Source organism: Saccopteryx bilineata, chromosome 2, assembly GCF_036850765.1.
Source record: "Saccopteryx bilineata isolate mSacBil1 chromosome 2, mSacBil1_pri_phased_curated, whole genome shotgun sequence".
Classification (NCBI taxonomy): domain Eukaryota; kingdom Metazoa; phylum Chordata; class Mammalia; order Chiroptera; family Emballonuridae; genus Saccopteryx; species Saccopteryx bilineata.
The window spans coordinates 370291013-370317689 of NC_089491.1; the positions used below are offsets into that span (position 1 = coordinate 370291013).

Here is a 26677-nt window from a genome sequence, read left to right on the forward strand (position 1 = left end):
CTTTATTAATCTTGTATAAAAATAAGGTCCAATGGAGGATCCCAGGGACCTGGGCGTAGGGGTGAGGTTGCATTTCATAAGTTACGGGCCAGGCTCCCGCTGAGGCTAAGTACAGTATGGCTGTTGGGGGGGTGAAGGGTGTGCTGCAAGCAGCATCTGGGGGGAGTGGCCGGAGATGCTATCCCCTGTGGCAAGATGAGGGTGTGCCAGCCCATTTGAGGTGGGCTCACAGCTGGGGACAGAGGCAGACAGCTGAGGACCACCTTCCTTGAGCTCCGGCTTGCCCCACCCCCACACCCCCAGAGTCCATCTGCAGAAATAGCTGCTACAGCGAGATGTCTGAGGTGACCTGCAGGGGGGGTCCCGGTGTTCGCCTGCGAGCGCTGCGGCGGCCTGTGTCTGCGCGGATGTAGGGCTGGTTCCGTAGATCTGGCAGAGAGGATACGGACACATTTACCCTTCAGGAGTCTGCCCAGGGGCTGGGACTGCCATTCCAGGGCATAGGCCTCACCCACCTAGAGACCCAGGTTGTGTGCACGTGGGAGGGGCCTGTTTATGTTTACCAGATCCCCTTAAACAAACCCCAGCATGCATGGCCCAGGGGAGGGCAGCAGGACTCAGTCCCCACAAGGGCCGCCAGGGCTATGAGCAGCCTCTGGAATCAAAGGCCAGGCCAGCCAGGTACCTGAGAGCTAGAGGGGGATCTCCTCTCCCAGGCTGGCCTCACAGAGGAGCCTGGATGTCCGCTTGCCGGTGCGGGCCGTGAAGGGCACCGTCTTGAGCACTGAGGGTTAGGAGGGGGGAGTGGGGAGAGAAAGGAAAAAGAAAGACAGGAAAAGTAGCAAAGAGGCAGTGAGGCAGCCAGACCCCCAGGGTGGGGGGTGGATAAAGGACAGCATAGAAGGATATACTGACGACGAGACAGGCCTGGCCAACCCCTTACCTGTGATGATATCTTCAATGGCCCCATCACGGTCACTCTCATAGATGAGTGGCTCCTTCTGCTGCTTCCGTTTCAGCTCAGAGATGAGGTCCATCTGTTGCCTCCGGACCTTGGGTGGGGACTGGGGGGAGGGGAAGGGTATATAGCTCCACTTCTAGCACCTCTCCCCACAAAATCCTAATCCTGTCTGTCAGGTCCCCCACAGCAAGCCCCCAGTGCAGGCTTGAGCAAAAGGGACCCATTCTCCTCCTAGGCTGCTCGCCTTGGGTGCGATCTGTCAGTAAAAATGAGGGTGTGGAGGAGGGCCAGACCTTGGAGATGAGGATACCAAGCACCCCTGTACCCTAGGGCCAAGCTCAGCGGCAGCTCCTACCTTGGGCGCTGGGGGTTCCCCTCTGCCCGGAGTGTCAGCGCCTGCCTCCTGAGCAGCTGCTTCTTTCTTCCACTGTTCTACCTCCTGCTCAGCTTTCTGAGGAGCAAGGTTGGTCTCTATGAGCTGAGGTCTCCCCCAGCCCTCCCACTGCCCACATGGACAGGCTGGAGGCCCCACAGTGGTCCCAGCCTGCCTACCAAAAACACATACCTTGTAGGCCTTGATGAAGCGGCCAAAGAGGGAAAAGAACATGGAGGGAGACGTGGTCTTGGGGTTTTCTCCAAAGTACTCCACCACAGACTCGTAGGCCTCCTGCAGACACAGCCTGTCAGCCCCATCAGCACGGACCTCTCAGGGCTGAAGCACTGCTCTGTACCCCCATTCAGACCCCAACTACTTCCTCTCTGCTCCTCCTCTGGCCCCTCACTTCTAGTTCATCCCAAGGTATCCCAGCTATGGCCGTGCCCCTCCAAGCCTTGGCTATTCAGCCCCACCTGGGTAGCCCTTTGTACCTCGCCCACCCTCCCCACCTCCAGGGCCGGGCCAGCCCCAGCCCACCTGGGTAGCCCTTTGTACCTCGCCCACCCTCCCCACCTCCAGGGCCTGGCCAGCCCCAGCCCACCTGGGCCGTCTTGCTGTCCACCAGCAGCTTATCCATGGTGGGGGAATTGGCCCTCAGGAACTCCTTGAGCACCACGCAGTCATCCTGCCGCACAAACTCCCGCTGGGTCAACTCCAGACCTCGCTGCAAGGAGCGCACATCTGCTAGGACACTGTCCAGGGACACTGGGGGATGGGGCAGTAAAGAGGGAGGGAATCAGAGAGGCAGCATTCTGGTCCAATTACATCTTGTGGTCCCCTTGCTTTCCCCCAACCTATATCAAGCCTCAGGGCTGAGCTCCTCCCCCAACCCAAGGATGGGGGATACTGCCCAGCCGTACCTGAGCCTGCCTTGTCCAGGAAGTGCAGTTCGCTGTGGAAGCCTGTGAGTTGTGGATATTTCTCAGTAATGACCTTCACCAGGTAGTGCAGCAATGTCTGCTTTCGATCCGTCGACTTCATCTCCAACAGCTGCACGAGGACCTGTTATAAGCCACAGGCCACCAGCCCTTGCCCATCTCCCAAGCCAGGGGACCCCTTCTCTCGCCCCTCACCGCATCCAGACTCTGCAGCCGGAAGCCATAGGCTGCTCCACGCTTGCTGCTGTTCATGTAGTTGCCGAAGGCCAGGACAATCTAGGAGAGTCAGGGGAAAGCTCAGCAGGGTACTGAGCTGAGGAAACCCCTTAAAGTATAAATTGCACAAGAAAAGATGGCAAAGAGCAAGCCCCACACTCAGCCCCCACTGCAGTCCTGCATGGACCCCTCAGGTCCATGACATATGCGTATGCACGTGTATGTGTTTGACACATGAACAAGGCTAACACCATGGCACACCCAATTGTGTCCTCTGCTATTCCTACTCAAAACTGTGCTGTCAACATCTCCTCCTAGGCTGTGGAGTTGCCACCTTTCTAACAGCCATTTCAGTGGTTCCCTAGACTCCACTGAGCAGGTGTGGGTGCTCTGCTAGTCACACAGTAACCTCCAGAGGGGTTGAGCCCTCAAGCAGGATCTGAGGTGTGATACTGTATACAGGGCGGAGCAAAAGTAGGTTTACAGTCATAGTCACTTTTGTTTTATGGGTTTTTAAATTAAATTTATTGGGGCCTGACCAGTGGTTGCACAGTAGATAGAGCATTGACCTGGGACACTGAGGTCCCAGGTTCAAAACCTCGAGGTCACCGGCTTGAGTGCAGGATTGTCAGCTTGAGTACAGGGTCACCAGCTTGAGCAGGGGATCATCAACATGATCCCATAGTCACTAGCTTGAGCCCACAGGTTGCTGGCTTGAAGCCCAAGGTTGCTGGCTTGAATCCAAGGTCACTAGCTTGAACAAGGGGTCGCTGGCTCAGTGTGAGCCCCCCCCCAAGTCAAGGCATGTATGAGAAGCAATTAATAAACAACTAAAGTAATGCAAGTATGTGTTTACGCTTCTCATCATCTTTCTCCCTTCCTGTCTCTCCTCTCTCTCTCTTGCAAATAAAAAAAAAAAAATTTATTGGGGTGAATTGGTTAACAGGATCATACAGGCTTCAAGTATACATTTCTATGATACATGATCTGTATATTGCACTGTGTACCCACCATGCAAGGTCAAATCATCCTCTGTTACCATATGTTCGGACCCCTTTTGAATACAATAATTAATAAACAATACAAGAATATAAGAATAAACTATGAAAGTTTATTCTTTTGCCTCACCCTGTACACACACACACACACACACACACACCCTGAGCCTGTATGTGAGAGTAGAACATTATTTTTGTTGCATCCTAGGTGTGTATAGCAGGGCCTGAGTCTCCCTCTAACATGACCCAGAACAAGCAAGGGGGTCAAGGGTGGATCCTACCTTCCCAGACCCTTGACCTGGGCTCTCACTCACCTCCAGGATCTGGCGTAGTTTGTCAGAGGACTTAATGGACATTGAGGCTGCAATGACGGCATTCAGTTGCTGGAGGTGAAATGGGGGAGGCAAGGTAAATTGGGGCCATGAGGGGGCACGCCCACAGGAGGCTCAAGCACTCCCAAATGCCTTCTTGAAACCCAGGTTTGAGGCGGCCTCCACCCCACCCTCAATCCAGGCCACACCCACACCACTCTGCCTGCCCTGCCCCATACCGGCATGAGCAGCTGGACGGTGTCTGGGAAGTTGCCCAGGAAGGTTAGTGTAGCCATGCGCTCTGGCAAGCGTGGGATGCGGCTGAAGCACAGCATGAAGCGGTCTTCCTCTGACAGCTCCTCCATTGGCCGCTGCTCCTGCTCGAAGCGAGCGATGAGGCTACGCTCATACTCCGTGGGCAGGAAGCGGGTCAGCAGCTCCAGAAAGTCCAGGCCAAGGGCTTGGAGGTCGTACCTAGAGGCAGAGGGGAAGGTATCACTCCATGCCCACCAGATCTTGAGAGCAGGACTATCCCCTCCCCTTCTTTGAATAAATGAACTTCAGTGTTTGCTATTTACAATGGCTTCAGGAAACAAGAGGGAGGAATTAAAGGAACTTGCCAGCTGGGAAGCCTAGGGTCCCCATCACAAACCAGTGGCATATGTCCACCGGTAAATGCCTGAGCCTGAGTGTCCATAGCTGGACAATGAAGCTGGGAGGAAATGGGAACATCTGTCTGGGCATGAATTCACAGTTCAGCCTCAGTTTCTTGGCCTGAAAATGGGAACAACGCTACTCCCTAACCAGAGTTGATATGAAGCTTGGTGGGCTGTGTCCCATAGTTGGGGATCCGCCTAACAACCCTGGCCTAGAAGGGCTGGGCTACCCACAAGCCCGAGGCAGAGGTACTCACGTCTCAATGGCCTGGCAGATGCGGTCAGCCCCCAAGTTGCCCTTGCGCAGGGTGATGGCCAGGTTCTTGGCCCTGTTGGCCTCAATGAGTGTGGCCTTACTGGGGGCCTTCTGGGCTGCCTTACTCTTGAGAGCACTGAGGTCCAGGCCGGGACCTTGAGATTTAGTCTTGAACTGCTCCTCAAAGTCGCTCATGTCTAGTTCCTGAAGGCACAGGGAGAGGAGGTAGGGCTGGCTGGCTGGGGTCTAGTACACTCCCAGCTGAACACTATGCTTGGTGCTAAAACCACATATCCAGCTCTGACCTGGCCACTGGCAGAAAAACAAACCAGTAACTCAGCTTGACCACAGGCCCTGATGGGGGATACAGGGGAAACAGAAAGAGCATTGAGGAGGTGGAGTAGCAGTATCCAACACAGAAGACCTAGATGCCAAGGAGTTATAGCTGAAGGGGACAGAAAGGAAGGGCATTCCAGGCAGTGGGAACAGCTTGAGCAATGGCCTGGAGGCCAGAGAACACATGCCTTTTGAAAAACTGCAAGTGGAATGGGAAAGGCTGAAACCTTGGTTGTGGGAAGGTGATGAAGAGGGGCCTATAAGGAGGAGGGAGAGGCCAGACTTGGAGGAGAGATGTGCCCCTCTGTGGGGATGGAAGCAAAGTCCTTCAGGGGAGTCAGGATACACTGCCTATTAGATTCACTATTCCAATCTGGCTAATGCCCATTCCTGGGCCTCTATGTCCTTATCTGTAAAATGGGGTGGAGGAAATGAGCACTCCTAGTGCCCAGCATGGTCCAGGCAAGTCCCCTCCTCTGGTGCCCACACTGGCAGCAAGCAAGGCCACACTCACCTGCAGCACCTTCTCATCATTGAGCTCAGTGAAGACTGTACCCGTGATCTGGCTGGGTTTGAGGGCTACCCAGTTTAAGAGCGGCATCCTGAACTTAGTTTGGATAGGTTTCTTGGACTTCACTCCTGGGACAGGGAGGGAATGGTAAGTACTGGGGCTGTAAAGGGTGGCATGGCTGGAGGGAACCAGGGCCCAGTAACCCCTGGCAGGGCAGGCACGAGCTAGTAGGAAAGGGTCTTGGAGAACACTGAGGCCCTCCCTCTACCCCCAGCCAGCCATGGGTGGTCCACTCACCCGGGCCCATCTCTGGGCTGGGCCCTCCAAGAGCATCAGAGGGACCTCCGGGAGGCGGTGGGGGTGGCGGGGGCACCAGCCCATCTGTGCCAGGAGGCGGTGGTGGTGGTGGCGGTGGGGGCGGTAGGACTCCTGGTAGTGGCGGAGGCGGTGGAGGTTCAGGGCTGCCTGGGAGGGGCGGGGCCGCTGGGGTCTCCACAAGCAGGGCTTCCTGCTGGGAGGGAAGGCTGGGTAGTGGGGGTGGTGGGGGCGGCGGGGGCGGGGCTGCTGCTCCGGAAACCGGCTCTGCTGCAGGTGGGAGAGAGAACCGGGAACAGGCAGGCGGAGAGAGAGGTGTCAATTTTTTGGTTTGGGTGGTCTAGTCTCCACCTCCTCACCATACGCATGCGCACTGTACCCGTTTTCTACCCACCCGCATCTACCTGATCAGCACCCACAACCCAAACCTACTGACTCCAACTCTTCCGGCAGGTGGTGTCCTTAGGCTTCCTCTCCAGGCCCTGGTTACCCCACCCTACCCCAACCAGCTAGGAGCTCCTGCGCACCTGGGCTTTGGGAACTGGTAGGCACTCCCAGAATCGGGGCATCACTGCTGCTTGGAGTTGCCACAGCGACTGGGAGGATCTCGATGGAGACCGCATCCCCAGGCCCCCGCAGGACACGGATTAACCCCTTCTCCTCCAGTTCCTCCACCTTCAGCTCTAGGGTCGACGGCCTTGCTGGGGCAGGGGTAGGTACTTTCCCAGGCTCGGGTGGACCCCTGGAGACGCCCGTGGCTGTCGAATCACTGAAGCGTTCCTGCAAGTCCCCGGGGAGGGGTCAGTGCCCACCAGCGATCTGGCACGGAGTCCCACCCTCTTGCCAGGGTGGAGGGAGGTATCAAGCCTAGAAGCCCCAACTGGTCTGTTCTTCAGAGCCCAGACCACCCCTAGCCCAGACTACCCCTGGCCCGGCCCCGTATCCAGCCTCACCCGCAGGGAATCCAGCTCCTTTCGAGCCTGGCTTAGCTGCTTTTCCAGCTCAGCAATCTTGGCCATGGATTCGTTCTCCGCGTCCCGAAGCTTCTCTGTCAGCTGTGGCACCCGGCACATGGTGAGTTCCCACCCGCTGCTGGGCACTGACACCACCCTGAGGGGGCGGCATCAGCATGCCTGCCTGGAGGGCTGGGGGAGGCTTCCTGACGTGATTAGACCAGGGTGCCTGGTGGGCTGAGCCTGGCACTGGAACCGAAGTAGGTGAGCACTGAGGGCACTAAAATTATTTCAGGAGGGGAATCTAAGGCACCATTGATGGGGGAGTTAGGTGAAGAGGAAACTCAGCTGGAAAGGGTCTCAGGCTTGACGTTCTACCCAAGTCAGGGCCTGAAGTCTAAGCACTGGGGGCCTGCCTTCCTCAGAGATCCAGCACAATGTTAAGAGCTCAATGAACATTCACTAAGACATCCAAAGGATTTAGGATTTAAATCCAGGGCAAACTGAGGAGCCAGGCCCAATGCCTGAGGCCAGTGTGGGGACCTGGGGGTCTATGTTGTGGGCCGAGTTCAGGAGCAGCTCTCACCAGGGTCACCTGCTCCTGCAGCTCCTCCATGTGCTCCAGCACAGCGTTCTTGGTCTCAGTGTCCTCCAGCAGCACGCCCACATCAAAAATATTGTCCAAGTAGGCCTGGATCTGTACCTGCAGCTTGTCGCTCTCCGTGAGCCGGAGCCTCTGTCTCCCAGACAGGAGTATGGGTGAGGCCAGGGATGAGGGAGCTTTCCAATACTTCCCTTCACCACCAGAGCCCAGAGGAAGGGGCTTGAGCCCTAGCCTGCTTTTTTTTCCCCTTTATTTTTATTGAGATATAATTCACATACCATAATTCACTATTTTAAACTATACAATTCAGTGGTTTTTAGTATATTTGCAAAGTTGTGTGACCATTACTGCTATCTAATTTCATGACATTTTCATCACCCCAAAAAGAAATCCTGTCCCTATTAGCAATCACCCCCATCTCTCCTCCCCCAGCCTCTGGCAACCACCAATTTACTCTCTGTCACTATGGACTTACTTATTCTGGACATTTTATATGAAAGAATCACACCCCATGTGGTGTTCTGTATCTGGCTTCTTTCACATTAATAAAGTTTTCCAGGCTCATCTATGTTGTAGCATGTTTCAGTATTCCATCCCTTTTTATGGCTGAATAATATTCCATTGTGGAGATACAGTACCCTAGCTTGCTGTTAACCCTGGCTTTAATAAATCCAATCCCAAAAACCTGCTCCTCCAGGAAGCCTCAAAAAAAAAATTAGAGGAGAAAGCTGCAGCTTCTCTGCTCAGGCCAGGAAGCACCAAGCCCTTCTGTCCCCTTTCCCAGGGCAAGGAACACCTTCATGACCTGGACCCATCCAGTGTGCACCAGCTCTCACTTGGCCCAGTATCTCTGTCCTCCCCATTATGTGCTCCCACAGCTAGACCCAGGGCCACCTAGAGCCTGTTCTAGTGCCTGGCTCTATGGAATGGGTGCCTATTATGTGGCAGACACCATCCTATCGATAGTCATTACTATGCTAAGATTCTCTGTTTTACAGACTCAGAAAGAAGAGATATATCCAAAGTCACATGAGCTAGGAAGTGGCAGAGTCAGGATTTGAACCCAGGTCTGCCTGACCCCTATACTCATGCTGCCAACCACTGAGCCATACTCTGCAGTGGGCAAACAGTTAAGTCCAGGGAAGAGTACAGGGCTCACCTCCAAGTACAGGTCCAGGCCCAGGTGGGTAAACTCATATTGCAGGAAGACACGGAAGTTCATGTTCTCCACTGAGTGTACCACAATGTTGATGAATTGCATGCAGGCCACCTGGGCAATAGGGCACATGAGGAGGTCTGTGATCCCCTGGGTGAGAGGTTCTCAGTGCCTTCTTGCCCCCATGGACCCCCCAAGTCTGCCTCCCTCTGCACATTTCTCACTCCACTTACCCGGCTTTGCCCCTACCCATACTTCTCCCCTCCGTTCCTTCCCTCCAGCCTCCCCCTCTCTGACATCCCCTCCCCCACTGACTGTCAGTCCTCATACTTTACAGGGGCAGATACCCAGGCCCCTGGCTGCACTTTGCACCCAAGAGTGCCCAAGCCCAGGCTGGGCTCCTGAGCTCACCATGAAGTCTATGTTGCTGTCTTCGTTCCGGAAATATTCCATCAGCTTTTCAAAGCGGTGCTGCTCCCCACACACCTGGGTGGGGAGAATGGCTGTCACTGAGGTGCCAGTGGCACACTCCCTAAGCCATCTTCCAGATGCCATCCTGTGCCTCTATAGGTTCCTCTCAAGTTAAACCTAAGTCAGGCCGTATCATTCTTCTGCTCAAAACCTCCACTCCCTCTCGATCTCTCACAGCCCTCCCCCTCCCTTTCTCCACTCTGGCTACACTGGCAATCTGGGGCATTCCCACCTCAGGGCATTTGCACTTGCTGATCCATCAGTCTGGTGTGCTCTTACTTGGGATAGCCACCATGCCAGGCCCCTCACTTCCCTCACAGCTTTGCTCAAATCTCACCTTCTCCTGGAGGCTTCCCTGACCATCTTGCAACCAGTTCCCCCTCCCCATACAGCATCCCAAACTTCTTCCCCATAGCATTTAACATTTTCTAACACACTATATAATTTGCTTATTTATTATATTGTTTATTATCTCTCTTTCCCTGCCTTGTTTCTTTTGTTTGCTGAATCACTAATATATCTCAAGTGCCCACTCTGTGCCTGACAAATAGTAGGTGCTCAATAAACATTCATGAAAGGAATGAGTGCCATGCACTGCCTTCTGCATCCTAGCCTCAAGCATTTACCTCTCAGGAGCCAGTTAACCAGAGTCAGCAACTCCAAGATGTATGGAATGGATCAAGTCCAATTTGGATCTGGCAAGACTGAAGTTGAGCAGATACCCATAGTTGTCTCTGTCACTCCAGGCAGTGCCCCATGTGACTCTACACCTTCTCTTCAGAGCTTATCCATCCCAGATTTGTTCCCAAAATGTCCACTCGACACCCCCAGCCACCCCCCACAGAGGCCACAACTGCCAGCATAAGGGCTATCAGCAACACTAGAGTACAATGACATCTTTGAGTGGGGGCCTCTAGTACCTCTTTGAAATTGTCAAAGGCTGCAAGAATGATGTCGTGTCCTCCCCGCACCAGGCACACAGCTGCCAGCAGCTCTAGCACCAGGGCCTTGGTTCTGAGGAAAGAAGGGCAGGTTGTCCCTTAAGAACAGCAGGCCCTCCAGCAAGGGTGGCTACGGGCCTGGCGCATGGCAGACAGGGAAACTGATGAGTGGGGCAGACTGAGCCTGGGCAGTAGTCCTGAGAATGGTGGAAGACAGGGTGGGCGAGGGGTTAAGTAGAAGGAGAATCTCGATATGGAGAAAGGTTAGGGGCCCGGACTTCACCTGGGGTTCTTGTTGTTGAGGCTGAGAGCAATCTCATTGACACAGGCTGGGTGGTTCATGACGAGGCTGAAGCCAGACTGGGGAGAGAGGAGAAGTCAGCTCCTCCAGGCAGACCCCCAGGACTGCCAGCACCCTCCTGCCCCACACTTTTAGGATTGCCAGTGCTAGATCATTCTGGTCTTTAACTGCCTTCAACCTTAAAACGTTTTTTATCCATCCACACCCTCTTCTGTGGCAGTCAAAGCCTGGTCCCTCTTTTTAAATATCTTTGTCTGTTCAAAAGTCAGTGTTTCAAGATTGAGCACCTTGGACCCAGTGAATCCTCAAAGGCCAGCTGAGTGAGAGAGTACCAGCTTCACTAATCATTCCTCCAAATGAAATAACCCAGAGCTGACCCTGGCTGGTTGGCTCAGTGGTAGAGTGTCAGCCTGGTGTGTGGATGTCCCAGGTTTGATTCCTGGTCATGGCACACAGGAGAAGTGCCTATCTGCTTCACCCCTCTCCCTCTCGCTTCTCTCTCTCTCCCACACACACAGCAATGGCTCAATTAGAGCGAGTTGGCCCTAGGCTCTGAGAATGGCTCCATGGCCTCCACCTCAGGTGTTAAGAGCTCAGTTGCTGAGCAACAAAGCAACACCCCAGATTGATAGAGCTTCACCCCCTAGTGGGCTTGCAGGGTGATCCCTGCTGGGGATCATGCAGAAGTTTGTCTCTGCCTCCCCTCCTCTCTCTGAATGAAAGAAAGAGAGAAAGAAAGAGAAAGAAAGAAAGAAAGAAAGAAAGAAAGAAAGAAAGAAAGAAAGAAAGAAAGAAAGAGAAAGAGAAGGAAAGAGGAGGGAGGGAGGGAGGGAGGGAGGGAGGGAGGGAGGGAGGGAGGAAGGAAGGAAGGAAGGAAGGAAGGAAGGAAGGAAGGAAGGAAGGAAGGAAGGAAGGAAGGAAGGAAGGAAGGAACCCAGAGCTGCTCTCCCTATAGGCCTGGTATCCAGCCTTTCTTAGCAAGTATACCTAAGTCCCCACGTGAAGCATACCCATGCTCCTAATCATGTCTAGAGTAGTCTAGGGCAGTGTTTTTCTACTGCCAGTCTATAGACCAGTGCCAGTCCACCAGAAATGTCATGCTGGTCCACGAAAAAGTTAACATTGCTCTAGGGGACCTGACCAAGAAGGGTCAGAACTCTAGGCTTCTCCTTAATACTGTCATCCTTAAGACCCTGAGCCAACAGCCCCAATCTCTAGGTTCTCCAGGGGGGACAGGGTAGGAGCATAGGTGGTCCCAGAACTTCAGCAGCTTAGGCAGCCCCTGGTGAGAACTGGCCTGCCTGACCAACCTGGTAGTTCATGATGGCACGCAAACACATAATGCAGACATGGACATCATCCTTCTGGCTGACGATGCGGGAATTCCGCAGGGTCTTCCTGCTGTGGGCTGGGGTCAGCCTGCATGGGGTGGGGAGGAAGCAGCAGGGCTACAATCTCAAACCTGGCTTCCCAGTCCCCCCACCACTCAGATGGCCTCTGGGGTAAGAGGAGGGTATATCTATCCAACCAAAGAGGCTGGCTGAGAGCAGGAAGGGCTCCTCAGTCTCTAGGCGTGGAGCCTGGTGTGCTGGGGAGAATGTGAGGTGGGGTCAGGAAAACAAAGACCCTTAAGAGCAACTTGGCATTGAGAAAGGTTACTGTGCTGTGGGGGTGGACAGCTTATAAGACAAAGCTTGGAAACCGCCACAGAAATGCTCTCCACAAGGTGGCGCTTATGGCCACGTGGGTTTATCTTCCATCTTCAGAGGAAGCCCACTCTGAATTCAGACTGCCTTGCTTCAAATCCCAGCTCACCACTTACTGGGCAAGGGAATCTCCCTGTACCTCAGTTTTCTCATTTGTAAAACCGAAAGGATAATAACGGAGGATAATAATATGAAATGAGTTCAGAACAGTGCCTGGCACATAATAAGTGCCATATGAGTGTGCTTGATAACTGCTGACCAAAAAACATGATTTTTTTTCATTGCTGCAGAACTTGCCAATTGTAACTTCCACATCAGGCCCTTTTGATGGTTCTATCACATATTCAACAACGCTGTGAGCCCCATCTTCTCCCTCTGCCACCACCCTTCTCTCATCATTGCTCAACTATGCCTCGGAGTCTTTGCTTAGGCTATTCCTTCTGCCTGCAATGCCCTTCCCTGTCCCCATCACTGCCTGAAAAGCCCATATCATAAGACATAGTTCCAGTGCCATCCATCTCCTCTGGTAAGCTTTCCTTATGCCCCACACAGTGGCCGCCTCCCTTCTCAGAGCTCCCAGTCACACTTCCATGACAACCTGTCATACACTGACCCCTACTAGACCAAGGAATGCCAAGGGGAGGGTAATCTGTTTCCTGAGAACCTACTCCTGATGCGTAGTAAATGCTAAAAATGTTTGTTCAATGAATGAACAAAGAAACATGTGTGTGAGAATTTGGGTCTTAATATGAAGTTAGTCCCCTAGACCCAAAGGAGGACAAGAGGAAGCTGGACATCTACATGTGGCTCCAGGCCATCTCCTGCCTCCCCCTACCTCCCATCAGGATGCCCTGAGTCAGGGTGGGATGACTTATCGCAGCAGCTGAACCCAGGGGCATCAGTTGAACGCCTCACCCCACCACCACCCAGGGGACCACCAGGCATGCACCTGCCCCCAGGCAGCTACATACCGGGGAGAAGGGGGGCACCTGGAGGCCGCATGGAAGAAAACAGGGGGTTAGATGAGTACAAGAGAGTCCCACTGATCCAGAAACCCCCTCCTTATTCCAGACCCAGCCAGACTCCAGCCTCTAGGTACCTACTCCTGAAGGCTTATTAACACACCCCTGTCCGGAGCTCTGTTTGAGTCCCTTACTGTCTGACCCCTAATGCTAGGCTATCCCTCCCACTATCCCCAGGGATCCAGAGTGAAGCTGGCTGGGTGAAGCTCCATTCACCCCTTCACCCTGCCACAGGGCCCACGTACTTGATGGTCAGGTGGCGACTCTTGGGCTGTGATGCCAAGGATGAGGGCGGGCCCTTGCTGAGATCTTCCACTGACTGCTCCAGGGGCTTGCTCTTCTCCGAGCTGGGGGCCCCATTGTCTGTGCTCTCCATGTCATACCTGGGAGTGAGAGTGGGGTTGGAGGCCAACACTGCAGGGGTACCTAACAGAGGATCTGGGGGAATTATGGGGAGAGACACTTTGGCAGGAGAGACGAGGATAGGAGGAGGAAGCTGTGTTCTTGGCACTGTGCTGGGCATGGTGGGGGAGAGGGAATGGTGGAACAGAAGAATAAGGCACCAGGTCCCAGGTGGCCACCCCCAGATAGATCCCTCACTATCCATGGCAGGCCTTCAGTAAGAGACATTGCTCAAGGCCAAGTGCAGGTTCCAGTGTAGGCTTAGCGGCATTGCGTGGAAGTGACCAGAGGAGTTGCCATGTACAGGCAAGCATGAACCAAGACCCCAAGAAGCAACATGAGAACAAGGGCAGGGGGCTTACGTGACAGAGCACTGGGCAAAAGCCAAGTACTCGAGGAGCACATCCAGGCCACGATTCTCCTCATTGAGGAACTCCTGCACCCACCTGTAGGACACAGGGCTCCCTGAGTCCCAACCAGCAAGGACTTCCTGCCCAGAATGGGCACAGAGGACAGGCAAGGGTCCCTGGGGTACACTGCCCCCAGGAAGAGACCAAGCAGCCCCAGTCTCAGACCCAGTGACGTTCGGGGGTGCTAGGGGACTCAGGAAGGACCCACGGCCCAGCCATGCCGCAAAGGATATGCAGAGCGTGGGTAGGAGAGGAGGCAGAGAAGCTGTCCTGAACACCCACCTCCAAGGTGGCCCACAGTCACAGCCTGTGCCAGGTGAAGGGGGTCAGTGGGGGATTAGCAAGGGAAGCCCCAGGGGCTGCTTGGAGACAGAGCTCTCCAGGGCCCTCCAGAAGGAAACCTGAGCCCTGGCTCACCCAATGTGGTTTGTCCTCAGGGAGATCTCCAACTCCCGCAGCACCTGAGTGGACTCCTGAACTCGCCTTTTAAACTGGGGGCCAAGAACAGGGGAGTCTGGTGGGTGGAGCCCGGCCTCCCACTGGCCTACCAAGCGCTGAAGCAGCAGTCAGTCCTTCCCCCACAACTGGTCTTTCATGTTCAGCCTCCCCCACCACCTCCACACACCTGCCCAACAGAATAAGCATTCTCAGGCTACATGTATCCCCCCATGCACAGACATGCAGGGTGCATGCACAGACCTCCATACACAGGCATACAGCACACACACATATACCCCTGCACACATGCACATCCAGATACAAGCACCCTGGGCACACAGATATAAGGTACCCACACGTCCATACACAGACATGTGGGGTTCACACACTCAAGGGTACACACACATCCATATGTAGACACAAAAGTACACACATGCACATCCATGCACAGACACACAGGGTGTGCACATCTATACAAGTACACACAAGTGTGCCCATGTAAGCAACACAGGGTACACAGAGGAACCTTTGAAAGTGCCTGCCCAGGGCACTCTCGGTCCCCTGTGAACACACACACTCGCACATGCACCCACACAACCACAGGAGAGTCTATACACACAGTTACTCCAGCTGCCCAGAGCTTGGAAGGTGCAGGGGGAAAGAGACAGCGTAAAAGGGGGAGACGTGTACCCCCAGGTTGGACATCCAATCCGCTGCTACCTTTCGGCTGACCCCACCAGTTTCCAGGTAGCTCTTCAGCTTCTGGATGTAGGCTGTGGGGGGGTTCTTGACTTGAAACCGCTCCTGGGGAGATGGAATGAGGTGTACAGGGAACCAGCCAGGGCAAAGGACCAGCCCTCATCCCAATGTCCCATTCTCGGCTTTGACCCGAGGTTCCAGGCTGCTTAAGACCTCTGTGAAATTCCAAAAACATAACCAAACAACTATCCAGGCCACTTTAAAAGACCCCAGCCCTTGCTTCGCACTGTGGCCTCACAGGCCATAGCCCTAGCACAGCCCTGGGGTGGAGAATGGAGGGGTCAATCCTGCCATACCCCACCCTGGGAGGAAGCGCTCAGACGGCCAGCAGGTGGCACCTTCCCAGCACCCTCCCCCCCCCCCCCACACACACACACTCTGGCCCACACACAGCCTACAGCTGGGAGTACTGGGCAGAGGAACACTCTGGAGGGGCCCTATGAAAGGGCCCAGGTCCTCAGCAGGACACCACCCCAGCTATCCATTCACCTGGGGTGGTAGGAACCTGTGCGTGTACTCATCCTCTGTGCTCCCAACTCCCCTGCCTTACCCAGCACCCACACAAAGAGGTGGAGACACATCAGAAACCTTCTACCCAGCGAAGCCCCATCCTTCCCAACTCAGACCTGTCAGATCTACCCAGCCCTATACCTCCCACCTCTCCCAGGCCTTGGAGCCCCAACTTGAGATGCCAGGCCAAGTGGCAGGAACTCCTACTACAGCCTCAAAGCCTCTGGTGGCAGCTCCCACCCTCTCCCCAAGGCTTAGCCCTTTCCCCACCCCCATCCCCAGACTCCTGCCCTGACAGCTCCTCCCATCCATTAGCAGCAACCAAGGCTTAGTCCAGGCTCCCAGGAGAGACTCACTGCTCCCTACTCCCCACCCTCAGCCTCCACTGCTACCGGCCCGCCTCCCTCCATCCCTAAACCACTGCAGCAACAAGGCCCCGCCCTCCCGAGCAGTGGGAGGGGTCCCTCTGCTACCATGGACAGCAGCCCTGAAAGCTGGAAGTGCCAGGACAGCCAGTGAGTTATGAAGGTGGCAAGCTCAGGAGCCTGACTGAGCACCAAGAGATGGGGGTTCTAGTCCCTGCTCCAGCACTTGGTAACTGGTTGACTTTGGGGAGCTGCCTGGCTGACAGCAGCTTCTCTGGACCCAAGGTAAAAGGAGGACAGGGATCCTGCCCACCTCCCCTGGGGTCAAATGAAGCTATCCAACCCTGGGGTTACCCCCTCTCTTCCTCTGCCCAGAGCTGGAAGGTCAACAGAAGCTGCTCCAGGAAGTTCACAGGAGGATGGCGACACAGCCCCAGCCAAGCTGGTAGTGCCTGGACTAGCCCCTGCCAGCTCCTCAGGGAAAAAACGCAGCCCTGCTCATGATTCATAAGGTCCCTGGAGAGGCCCATGTCCAAGAGAGAGGGATTCCAGAGTCCTGCAGATGTACCCAGCACCCCAACATCCTCCCCAGATGCTACACTAGCCTCTAGGCAGGGCCTTAGCTTTATGGGCAGCACGGCAGTATCCCCTCTCCTGCCAGCCCCTGCCTGGCCAGGGCAGGGAGCCCCGATGGCAGAAGGGTCCTGGTACCCACCTGGTCACAGATGAGCTCCCACTTCTTCTCGTTGTCATACTGGCTCAGCAGCTGGACCTTGTCCTGGGGCAAATTCATGCAGTTCTGGGGAGGGGAAGGACAAGGTAAAGACCAGAGCCTGGGCCCCAACAGGGAGGAGGGGAACACCGCATTTTCAGGGGATCTACTAGTAGCTTTGTCATACACATGAATCCCTGCTCCTGACCAACCCAGGGGGTAAGGAGCATTAGCCAATGAGAAAACCAAGGCGCAGAGGTGGAGTACCTTGCCCCAGGTTCAACACAGTCCTCCCGACTCCAAGGCCTGAGCCCGGTCTCCCCACTGCGCCTCCCTGGCACACCTGGCACACAGGCAGGAGTGCAGGGTCTCAGCCTAACTTCCTAGGACCTCAGGCACCTCTGGGCTCATCTCCCCATGTGCAATATGGGGATATCGAATCCTCTCCCATTTGGGTGAGAAGCTAACAGGGAAGCCATCTGCAGCCAGGCCCGAGTGTGGCCACATGCCACCAGACACCACATGTGTATGCAGAATCCCAGCCCAGGGCACCAGTGTCTGACAAACCAGAGAACCTCTATCCCGATGGCAGATAGCGGGCTTCTCCCCCTCCCTCTCCAGCCCCCTCCCACCTAGTCAGTTCTGGAAGGAAGGGGGTGGAGACAGGCGGAGAGCTGAGGTCAGAAGGGAAGGGAGTTCCAAGCAGCTGCATCACGGCTGTGGGGGCTGGCCCAGGGGAAGGTCACCCAGCCACAGGACCTGAAGGGAGCTGACAGCTCGCTGGGTCTGTGGTGCTGGTGGCCTGGGCTGGGACTCCCCTCCCAAACCAAAAAACGTCAGCATTGCTCCGCCTGGGTCCTCCCCAGGCCTCAGATGACATGGGTGCTGTGTCCCTGTCACGCTTCTCCCCCACAGGGCATGCATAGGGTCCCACCTGGGGCTGTGGAATCACAGGTATTGCCAGTGCTTGGGGTTCCCTGGGCCCCCAGGACTTACATTGTCTTCCTAATAAACCCAGAAGACGATGCCAATTCACCCCAGCTCAGTAAACCCCAGGTTTTCTGAGGGTCTGCTATGTGTCAGACCCTGGAAGACAGTTCTTGCCCTCAAGGGGCTACAGGTCTCCTCAGATGACACGAGGGAAAGCCCCTGTGACCAGCTCAGGCGGCCCTCAGAGGAGGAGGCCACAGCTGGAGCAGAGAGGGGGCCACACCCATCCGAGACTCCTCAGCCAGCTTCCTCTCTGGGGTGCTGGGCCTAGTTCTGGGGCGGGCTCTGGACAGACCTCATACCAAAAATCACTGCCTCCGGTCAGCCCCAGACAACAGGAAGCTGGGCGCTCTCAGTCTCCATTGCCCAAGCCTCTGTCTGGGGCTCCAGATGAGCGGTGAGCCTGCCCTTCTACCAGCACCCCCAGGCCGCCTGGGCGTGGGGACTTGTCATTCCTCATCCCTGTTGTGAAAGTGAGCCCTGACTGAGGAAACCGCTGCTGTCTCATCGGCCACCCTCTCCCAACCCGACATCTGTCACCATCCCCTAATCCTACAACAGCCAAACAGCGCCTGCCGCCTTTGCCACCTTGGGAGGGGCTTCACAGGGAGGGACTCTGTGGAGGGTCCTATTGGGCCAGGGAGGCTTCCCTGGTACCATATTCTCTCTCTCTCTCTGGTCCCTCCTGGTTCATCCCCACCCCACAGAGACCCAGGGTAGGGCAGGGCCAAGGTGGGGGCAAAGCTGAGGGGGAAAGGAAGAAGCAGAGAGGGAGGGCGGGCAATGGCAGGGAAAGTGGAGCAGCCAGAACCAGCAAGGACGAAGTGGGGGCTGAGGGGGTGGCCGAACCTTAGAGGAGAGAGCACTTCCTAACGTGGGTCTTTCCAGGCCCTCGCCTACCCCAGGGGCCTGTCTGGTTCCTGGAATGGTGCCAGTGGCACTTCTAGAGGCAGCAACTAACCATAACAATGACCCCAACAACTGTGGGAGCCACTTTGCCTGAATGCTTACTGTGCTGGGCACTGCTCTGAGCCTGGCATGCAGATGCAGCCATCCACCCTCACCCCCATCACTGGCACCACTATTATTCCCATCTTGCAGGTGCAAGCACAGATTAGCGACCTGTCCAAGGTTATAAAGCCAGTAAAAGGGGAGCCGGGTGGGCTCTGAGCACAGACCGACTCTGAACCAGCATCCTGGACCAGTCCCTTAGGAAAGCCCCTGGTTATTAGTGAGGAGGGGGAAGGCTCTGCTGGAGCTGGCATATCTGTCCCAACAGTAATAGAGGACAGGGTACCCCTCTGTCCCTTCCTCACCTGGGCCTCCGCAGGCCCCCGAGCCCACATGCCAGCCTGCCAGACGGGCTAAATTTAGGCTCCGAAATCAGAAATAGCTCTGACAGCGCTGAGCACTAATTAGCAGCTGTTCCTTGGCCTTGCCCACTGAGGAGACGGGCACCCTAGGGAGCGGGAGAGGGACGAGTGGATGCCACTCACTCTGAGCGGGGCGAAGCCATCCTGAAAGATAAGAGCAGACCCAGGGACCTTAGCAAGGAAGCAGCACTATGGCGTTGAGCACTGGGAGACAAGTAGAAGTTTGGATGACGGAGCTCAAATGAAACAGAAAAGGACAGGGAAGTCCAGCTGTGTGTGACTTGTCTCCTATGAGGGGGAAAAGGGGAAGGGACAGGAATGATGTGACACCCAGCTCTGGGCCCACCAGCCCTATCACTTCTTTGCTCCTTGAGCCTCAGCTTTCTCTTCCATAAAATGGGCACACTTCCGTCCTGCCTCATAGACTTACAGAGCTCCTGGGAGCATCCCATGAGAAGTTGTGTTCTGGTGTGGTAATAATACTCTCTGGTGATATACCACAATAAAGAGGCAATTCACAGACTGGGGGTGGGGGGGTGGGGGGAGTTCACCTATGACCCCAAGGTGAGGGATCATATGATGAGCAGAAGTTAGTGAAAACATGTAAATGAAACAGATCTCCAAGGCTTGGCCCAAAAATGAACTGACCCTTCAGCACCCTTACCCCACTGCCCTTAATGCTTTGGGTCAGAGGGAGAAGGAGATAGGATTCATCTTCTAGGATACAACCAAGAAAGGGAGCTGATTTCTCAATATTTCCATTAAAATGTGTGGAGATCAGTCTCCTCCTTCCCTGCCCCTACCTCTCTGAGTGCCTGAGGAGCCCCCAGCCTTGCTCACCTAAGACCAGACCCTCTCAGGTTCATAGCCTGCCCCCGCTGCCCAGTGCTGACATCAGGAGCAGTCTCTGGAGACTGAAGGGGCTCTGGCTACATCTGGACACAGCCACACCCTCCAGTTTCACTTTCATTTGAGCTGAGACTAGTTCCAACCCACCTGCCCACCTTCTCCCCTTGAAGCCTGCCCTTCTAACCCCAGGATGTCCTTGAACTTGGGCACCAACCCCAGTCTCAGACTAGGTCTGCAGCGGTCCCACAGCCTGAGCCTAGCAGTGGCCTTGCCCGCAGCCCCCACATCCCCACCATCTCCCCCCACCCACCTCTAGTTGTTCTCAACCTTGGTTTTCAAGCTCTTGGCGTATCTCCAAAAACAATCAATTTTGTCCACTTTTTAAGTCTGGTATATAGATTTTCTGGGGCTCTTATCAGCAATCCCAGGCTTATAGGAGAGGGTTGTGAGGTAACCTGGGCCTAGGGGCAGGTGCTGAGAACCCCAAAAAGCTAACAGCTTCTCCCATCAGGGTCCAAGGGCTTGCACAGCAGGGACAAGGACAAGCAGGGTGGGAGACGGGGCAGCAGGCCCTGCCCATAAATCCAGCTGGTAGGAGGAAAATGACAAGAAATACTCCCAAAGCACTCTGCGCTAGGTTCCATTCAGAGTGCTTTACATCTACTCACTCACTTAAACCTCAGCAACAAGCCTACAGAGTTGATACGACTAAAATCCCATTTCACAAATGGGAAACTGAGGCACAGAAAAATTCAAGTCGCTTGCCCAAGGTGACCTGGTTGGCCAGCTGGTAAGAAGAGTCAGTTTCCTCTGAAGAAGGGGCACAGAGGACAATGAAAAATGTGGGCCCTGGCCCCCCATGGTCTTCTGCAGACAGCCTGGACCCAGTCCCCCATCTGAGGAACCAGCTCTATTTCCTGCCACCCAGCACCCTACGCTTCCTGTTGTTGCCCACACTGAGCTCTTACTCACTGGGGAACCCCCCCTCCCAGCACACCCTCTCTCAGAGGGAAGTGGAGGCCTCCCTACCCCCTCCACATGTGCACACAGCTACCGTTAGCAGCACCGCTGCCCCACCCTCCAGGAGAGGTGGGCCCTCCCTCTCGTGGTTTCCGGCCACCAGGCAGTTTTCAGTCTAGGCCCCACTGCTGCTGACCTGCATGATGGCAGGAAGGGAAGCCTGGCCCCTGATGGCTAAACACAGCAACCTTGGATGGTCTTGGTAATGGGAGTGGAGGGAAGGGAAAGGCAGAGTTGGGCTCTTTCACCTAGAAGGGCTCCAAGATGGAGAAGACCAGCCTGACTCCATCATCATCTCCTTCCTCACAGTGGACAGTGTTTACTGAGCACTTGCTGTGTGTCCGGCATTGTGCTAAGCACTCTATTTAATCCCATTAACTCAATTTTATCCCTTTAATGGTCTTAAGAGGTCGGCATATACCATTATTATTCTCTTTTTTTTTTTTTTTTTTTTTTTTTTTTTTTAATTTTTTTTTTTTTACAGAGCCAGAGAGAGGGATAGACAGGGACAGACAGATAGGAACAGAGAGATGAGAAGCATCAATCATCAGTTTTTCGTTGCGCATTGCGACATCTTAGTTGTTCATTGATTGCTTTCTCATATGTGCCTTGACCGCGGGCCTTCAGCAGACCGAGAGTAACCCCTTGCTTGAGCCAGAGACCTTAGGTCCAAGCTGGTGAGCTTTTTGCTCAAACTAGATGAGCCCGTGCTCAAGCTGGCAACCTCGGAGTCTCGAACCTGGGTCCTTTCGCATCCCAGTCGGACGCTCTATCCACTGCGCCACCGCCTGGTCAGGCTATTATTCTCTTTTACTCCTGAGGAAAACTGAGGCTCTCAGAGGGTAGGTAGCTTGCTCAAGGTCACAAAATGGCAAAGACAAAATCCAACCCCCAAGCTTCATGACCCCGAAGCCGGGGAAGCTACTCTGCCTTTCCCATGAGTAACCCCTGCCCCTTGCAGAGGCAGGTGGCCCAAGCCACCTTCCAGGGCTCCACGTTCCTGGGAAAAATGCATAGGTGGCCCCAAGAGCAGCCCCACCTGCTCCTGCCCATCTCACCCAGCTCTTTGCCAAATGGCCCCAGATGTCACTGTGAATCATGCCTACCACATCCCTGGGTTCCAGGGTCAACATGTGCCAGCCCTGCCTGCTGGGAATGTCAACCCACAGCCTCTGCCCAGCTCAGTATCTGACCACATGACCACAGCTCCGTTGGGATCGTCTGTGTAAGACAGTCCAGAGATGGGAGGCACAGGGCCTGAAGGACCCCACAGCTACATGCCCCCGTATTTCATCTGCCCCACCCCAGAAGAGAGAGCTGGACCGAGGAGACAGCACGTGGGCCACAGGCTGACAGAATAGAGATATCCACCTCTGCTCTTTTCCACCAGCCCCAGCGAGGAAGGGCTCCAGCTGAAAGGAGACCCCAACACCCACACCCTGCTTGGAGCTGTCCTGACCTCCCCACATAGCTCAGCCAAGTGCCTATGACTCTGGGCACATGGTAAGGGCACTCCAGGGTGCTAGGCCCACCAGGCAGATCCTCCAAGTGGTCCAGCCTCCTCTTGGATGCCGATATCACTCTCAACCTCAAGCGCAACATCCTGGGCATCTTCTCGTGATCCCGTTGGCCCAAGGTTACAGGCTCCTCTCTGCCCAGACACATCAGGGGTATCCTATGCCTGACCATAAGCATGGCACTTCTGGCAGGCCTAGAAAGAGTGCCTTGCCATCCCAAACTCTACCCCTGGCAGGGGAAGACCTGAAGGGGCTGGCAGACACCCAGCCCCGGGCCTGGCACAGGAGAAGCGAGAATGCAGAGCCTCGAGGGCTGGTTTCCCACCATTGCAACAGGCCCATGTCGCGGGGCAGCAGCCGGAAACCCTGGATCAACCTGCTCTTTCTCCCTACCCCCATGTTAAACAGGGGCACCCCTCTCTCTTACAACCTTCTTAGAAAAGTAGCCCCACCCCCCAGCCTTGCATGGGAGAAAGGCTGCCCCTGGGGAAAGGGAGAGCAAACTCCCTCATCTGCTTTCTGGCCATGCGGCTACCCCTCACCCACAAGGTGGGTCCCCCAGCCAGGAGTAGTTTGGGGTCTCAGGATCCTACTCCCTACCAGGGATGAAAAGTGAGCTTAAGTGAGAGGAGGAGGTTCCCTGCAGTCAAGTGATTAGATCCCAAGGGGAGGGCTGTGCTTCCGCCATCAAGATTGGGGGTCTCTGGGGGAGGTGGCCCAGCGCTCCCAGCAGACTGAGGTTCTTCTCTTAGACATTCAGGGAGGACAGGACTCAGTTCTGGCCACAGAGGCAGTGCTCAGATGAAGGCGTACCCTGCAATACCCATTGCCAGGCCTCTGGGTTCAGCTAACTCTTTAGCCCTAAGCAGCCTCAAGCGGGGACCAAGGCTGTCACCTCAGGATGGAGCTCATGCCCCTGCTGGTGAGGAGAGAGAGGAGCCAAGTTCTTAGCCAAGTGACCTTGGGTTGAGTGTATTCTGCCCATACAGGCTGAGGAACAGGCTGATGCCTCCCCAGGAAGGAGGTGAGGTGTAAACACACTGGGGTTCCTGGGGACTGGGGTGGTGCTGCCCTAGATTTCTACCAAGCCACCACCCCTTTCCCCCCTAGGACACCCATCTTGGAGCCTCCACCCTTCCACACCCTGGTACTTATAGACTCCCAATGGCATTTAGTGTCAGACTCAGCCAATCCTAGCAAAGGCCAAAGTGCCAGCAGAGCAGTCAAGTCCTACACATGCATCAGAGCCTCACCATTTGACTTCTGGATTTTCCACTGGTCTGAATTATTCACATGGCTCCTCCTCATTAGTGTATGTAACAGAGACGGAACTGAGGCCTGGAGCTCACCCTGAGAGCCAGTCCCATTCCCATCCAAAGATATACACTTGGGGGAAAAAGACAGACCTGGGTCCCCCCAATCAGGCTGGTAGGGGTCCAGGGACCCACCAGCAACTCAGGCTCCCCAGATGGCCCCCAGACACTGTCTCTCTTCATTCTCCCCCCTCCCCATCTGCTCAGCTCAGCTCAGCTGTGCCAGGCCATGGGTTTGGGGGAGGGAAGCAGGTAGATAGATGGGGGGATCAGGGCCTAGCCTGATGTGAGGTGTCCCTCAGAATCTCTCCCTCTCCCCTAATCGAGCAAGGTGTCTTTGCAAAGACAGACAGGACCCATTCTTATAACTCTGCCAAACCCCTCCTAGCCTTTCTCCTGGGAGGGGGCAGTAGCCAAGATTTCCGGGAACTGTTAGGAGGGGCCATGTAGAAGATCTGGCAAGTCCGGCCTAATGGCCAGGGGAGAGGAAATGATGTTAAGGAGGGAGAGGGGATAAGAACTGAGCACTGCCACCAGCCAGCACTGCTGTGCTGCCTGTGCCTCCCTGGGGCCTCCACCCTCAGACCTGCAGTGCCAGCCTGCTCAATCTGGGAAGTGCCTCTGGGAAAAAGCATGGCCTTATTCGCCTGTCATCCAGTGTCCAAAAAGGGAGCTGACAGCAGACAGGCCATCAGGCAATTAGTTAGAGAAGGGAACCTGGAACAGGGCTGGGGTGGGGAAAGGGAAGTGAGAATGAGTGGCCCTTTTTCCTTACTTTTACCTCCCACTAGGTCTTAGGAAACCCTGACTTTGCTCTGGAGCCCCCCACCCTCCAAACACGTTTTGACTGCCTCTAGGCTCAGCCTAAGCTGGTGGACCCCTCCCCAGCGGCCTAGTCCCCAAGCCCGCCAATTCCCCTGGGAGCAGATGACAGTGGGCAGGGTGGAGTGCTTCCAGACTTTTGCTCCACACCAAGCCAGAGTGAGCAACCCATCCTGACCCCATCCTTCTTAACCTTAATCCCTTCAGTGGATAGAGAGGATGCCCAAGATAAGGACGGCCAGGCAACCTCTCCCGGATACAGGGACAGGATACAGCAGGTGAGAAACATAAACAACTCCTCTGCATGATCTGACAACCCAGCTCCTAGCAGCCTGGGCACCAACAAATCATGACCAAACACCTCAACTCCTTCTGCAGCTCCCAGAAGGTTAAAATGTAACCCCTTTCATCTTTGACCCTGAGACAGGCAGATGTTCCAGATCCACGCCTGGCGTCTGGGCTTGTGTGCAGTGGAGAAGGGGGGATCCCGAGAACCCCTTTCCATACTCCCCTCCCAACTTCCTCACAGGACATTTTTGCTTATACCTTTAGAGCCAAGAGCGCTGGGGGACGGGGGTGTCTTGGGGAGGAAGACGGGGTGATTGTAGAAGAAAGTTTTGGGGGGAGAGCGCTAAGTCACTCTAAGAGAAGCCACTGTCAGTCCCACCCGTGGAGGGCTGCTACTGGGCGGGGGATCTCCAAGCGGTACCTGAGCCCCCGGGGGCGGGGACGCGTGCTGAGCTCCTGCCACCCCCCGCCCGCGCCCTGCACGCGGCAGGTCACACTCACCAGGACCCGGTTAAACCTTTCCTCCAGCTCTCCGACCGCGGGCATCGGCTGCTTGGGTGCCGCGGGCTGCTTGGGTGACGGTGCCGCGGGCGCCGCGGGCTGCTCTGCGCTGCCGGCCGCGTTGCCCATGGTGGTCCCCACCCAGTCGGCCAGGCGCCTCCAGCCTCGGAAATCCAGCTTTCCGGGGGACGGGGGACGAGGCTCCCGGCCTGGAGGGCGAGGTGAGCAGCAGCTGGCAGCGGTGGCGGGGGCTCGGCGACGCGGGAGCTCGGCTCAGCGGCGCGCAGGGGCTGGGGCGCGGCGTCCCATCGCGGCGGCCCCGTCCGAGGAGCCCGGCAGCGAGCTGCGGGGTGGGGGGAGGAAGTCAGGCAGCAGGCCGCCGGGGCCAGAGGGCTGGGCCGGGGGCAGGAAGCTGCGGCGCGGGCTCCCCCCTCGGCGAGTCTCTAACTTCTGCTATCGCTCCCCGTGCGCACAGACCGCGTTTCGCCGCCGCCGCTACGCACCCAGCCCCCGGTGGGCGGGCTCGAGGGAGGGGGCAGGCGCGGGGTGCCAGCCAGGGGTCCGCCGCAACCATGGCGCGGCGGGGAGGGGGCTGTCCACCCGGTTCACCTGCCGCAGAGGGGGCGGCCGGTGCCGCTTCACCTGCCGGAGCGGGAGGCGACCAAGGCAAGGCAGAGGCGGCGGCGCGCAAGGCAGCGCCTCCGGGTCCTAGAACCGCAGGCTCCCACTTACTCCAAGCCAGGGAATTGTCGAGGTCTGGATGAATGGGGTCATGACTGGGGTCCGGAGGGGGCAAACCTCCTAGTCGAGGATTGTCAGCACCTGCAAGCGCGGCTTGGAAACCCATAAAGGAGCAGCATTTGGGCGCAAGGGCTGCGTCCCCCTCTCGGGTTCCCGACTAAGAAGGTGGGAACCCCCTTCCAGGCCCCCCACCCCTTGTTTCTCTCCTCTGTTTAGCCCAGAAAAGAGCTGAGGGCCAAAGGGAACCATCTGCAAATGAGAACCCCAAGGCAGGGCGGGGGACTCAGACCCAGTCTAGCGAAGACAGCCCCCACCCTGAGACCTGTCCCACCCTGGACCAACTCTGCGCCTGTGCTGGCATCCCCAGTGGTTTTAGAATGGGAGCGCCCGTGGGAAAAATGCAGAATTCCAGAATCTGGGGACCACCAAAGCTGTCTCAAGAAGCGTGGGGGTTGGGAATGGAGGATTAAAGCTTGCATCCAGGCTGGGAAAGAAGCAGGCATTGCAGGGGGGTGGGGGTGGAATCTCCTTGACGCTGTCACCTCCAGGGACATAAGGTAGTCTCTCACCTTGGAGAATAACAATCTCTGATGTCTGGCAATTACAAGAATACTTCCAGAGGTCTTCCTGACAATGACC

The 26677-nt window shown here is 55.9% G+C and overlaps 1 protein-coding gene and 1 long non-coding RNA gene across 4 annotated transcripts in view; one reads left to right on the forward strand and one right to left on the reverse strand.

Annotated features, from left to right (window-relative positions):
• On the reverse strand, window positions 1–25823 carry FMNL1 (formin like 1). 3 transcript variants are annotated; one of them, XM_066263396.1, is made up of 27 exons: window positions 25298–25822; window positions 16628–16711; window positions 14969–15082; window positions 14258–14331; window positions 13793–13876; window positions 13274–13411; window positions 12978–12995; window positions 11611–11719; window positions 10283–10359; window positions 9979–10072; window positions 8999–9073; window positions 8591–8701; window positions 7414–7563; window positions 6828–6929; window positions 6402–6654; window positions 5857–6144; window positions 5563–5687; window positions 4714–4916; window positions 4040–4274; window positions 3804–3872; window positions 2471–2551; window positions 2258–2387; window positions 1939–2102; window positions 1527–1628; window positions 1317–1412; window positions 944–1064; window positions 1–429 (listed from the first exon to the last, which is right to left on the reverse strand). In XM_066263396.1, the coding sequence occupies exons 1-27, from the start codon at window positions 25424–25426 to the stop codon at window positions 326–328; spliced, it is 3330 nt and encodes a 1109-aa protein (XP_066119493.1). In that variant the 5' UTR covers window positions 25427–25822; the 3' UTR covers window positions 1–325. The 3 variants fall into 3 exon arrangements, with proteins under 3 accessions (XP_066119493.1, XP_066119494.1, XP_066119495.1); XM_066263397.1 differs by lacking the exon at window positions 12978–12995 and having other exon boundaries at window positions 25298–25821; XM_066263398.1 differs by lacking the exons at window positions 1–429; window positions 12978–12995 and adding an exon at window positions 693–784 and having other exon boundaries at window positions 25298–25823.
• The window catches only part of LOC136326868 (uncharacterized), a 33458-nt gene continuing 13669 nt past the window's right edge, over window positions 6889–26677 (forward strand). Inside the window, exon 1 of the long non-coding RNA XR_010729533.1 lies at window positions 6889–6948. This is a non-coding gene — a long non-coding RNA (uncharacterized lncRNA). The remainder of the gene's footprint in view (window positions 6949–26677) is intronic.

Bases quoted from the DNA above. Each gene is read 5' to 3' on its own strand.
- FMNL1 (XM_066263396.1), bottom strand. From the start codon at position 25,426: ATGGGCAACGCGGCCGGCAGCGCAGAGCAGCCCGCGGCGCCCGCGGCA. The intron at 16,712-25,297 runs GTGAGTGTGACC...TCCCCTCCCCAG, and splicing joins AAAGGTTTAACCGGGTCCTG to AACTGCATGAATTTGCCCCA. The intron at 2,388-2,470 runs GTGAGGGGCGAG...GTCCTCGTGCAG, and splicing joins GGCTGCAGAGTCTGGATGCG to CTGTTGGAGATGAAGTCGAC.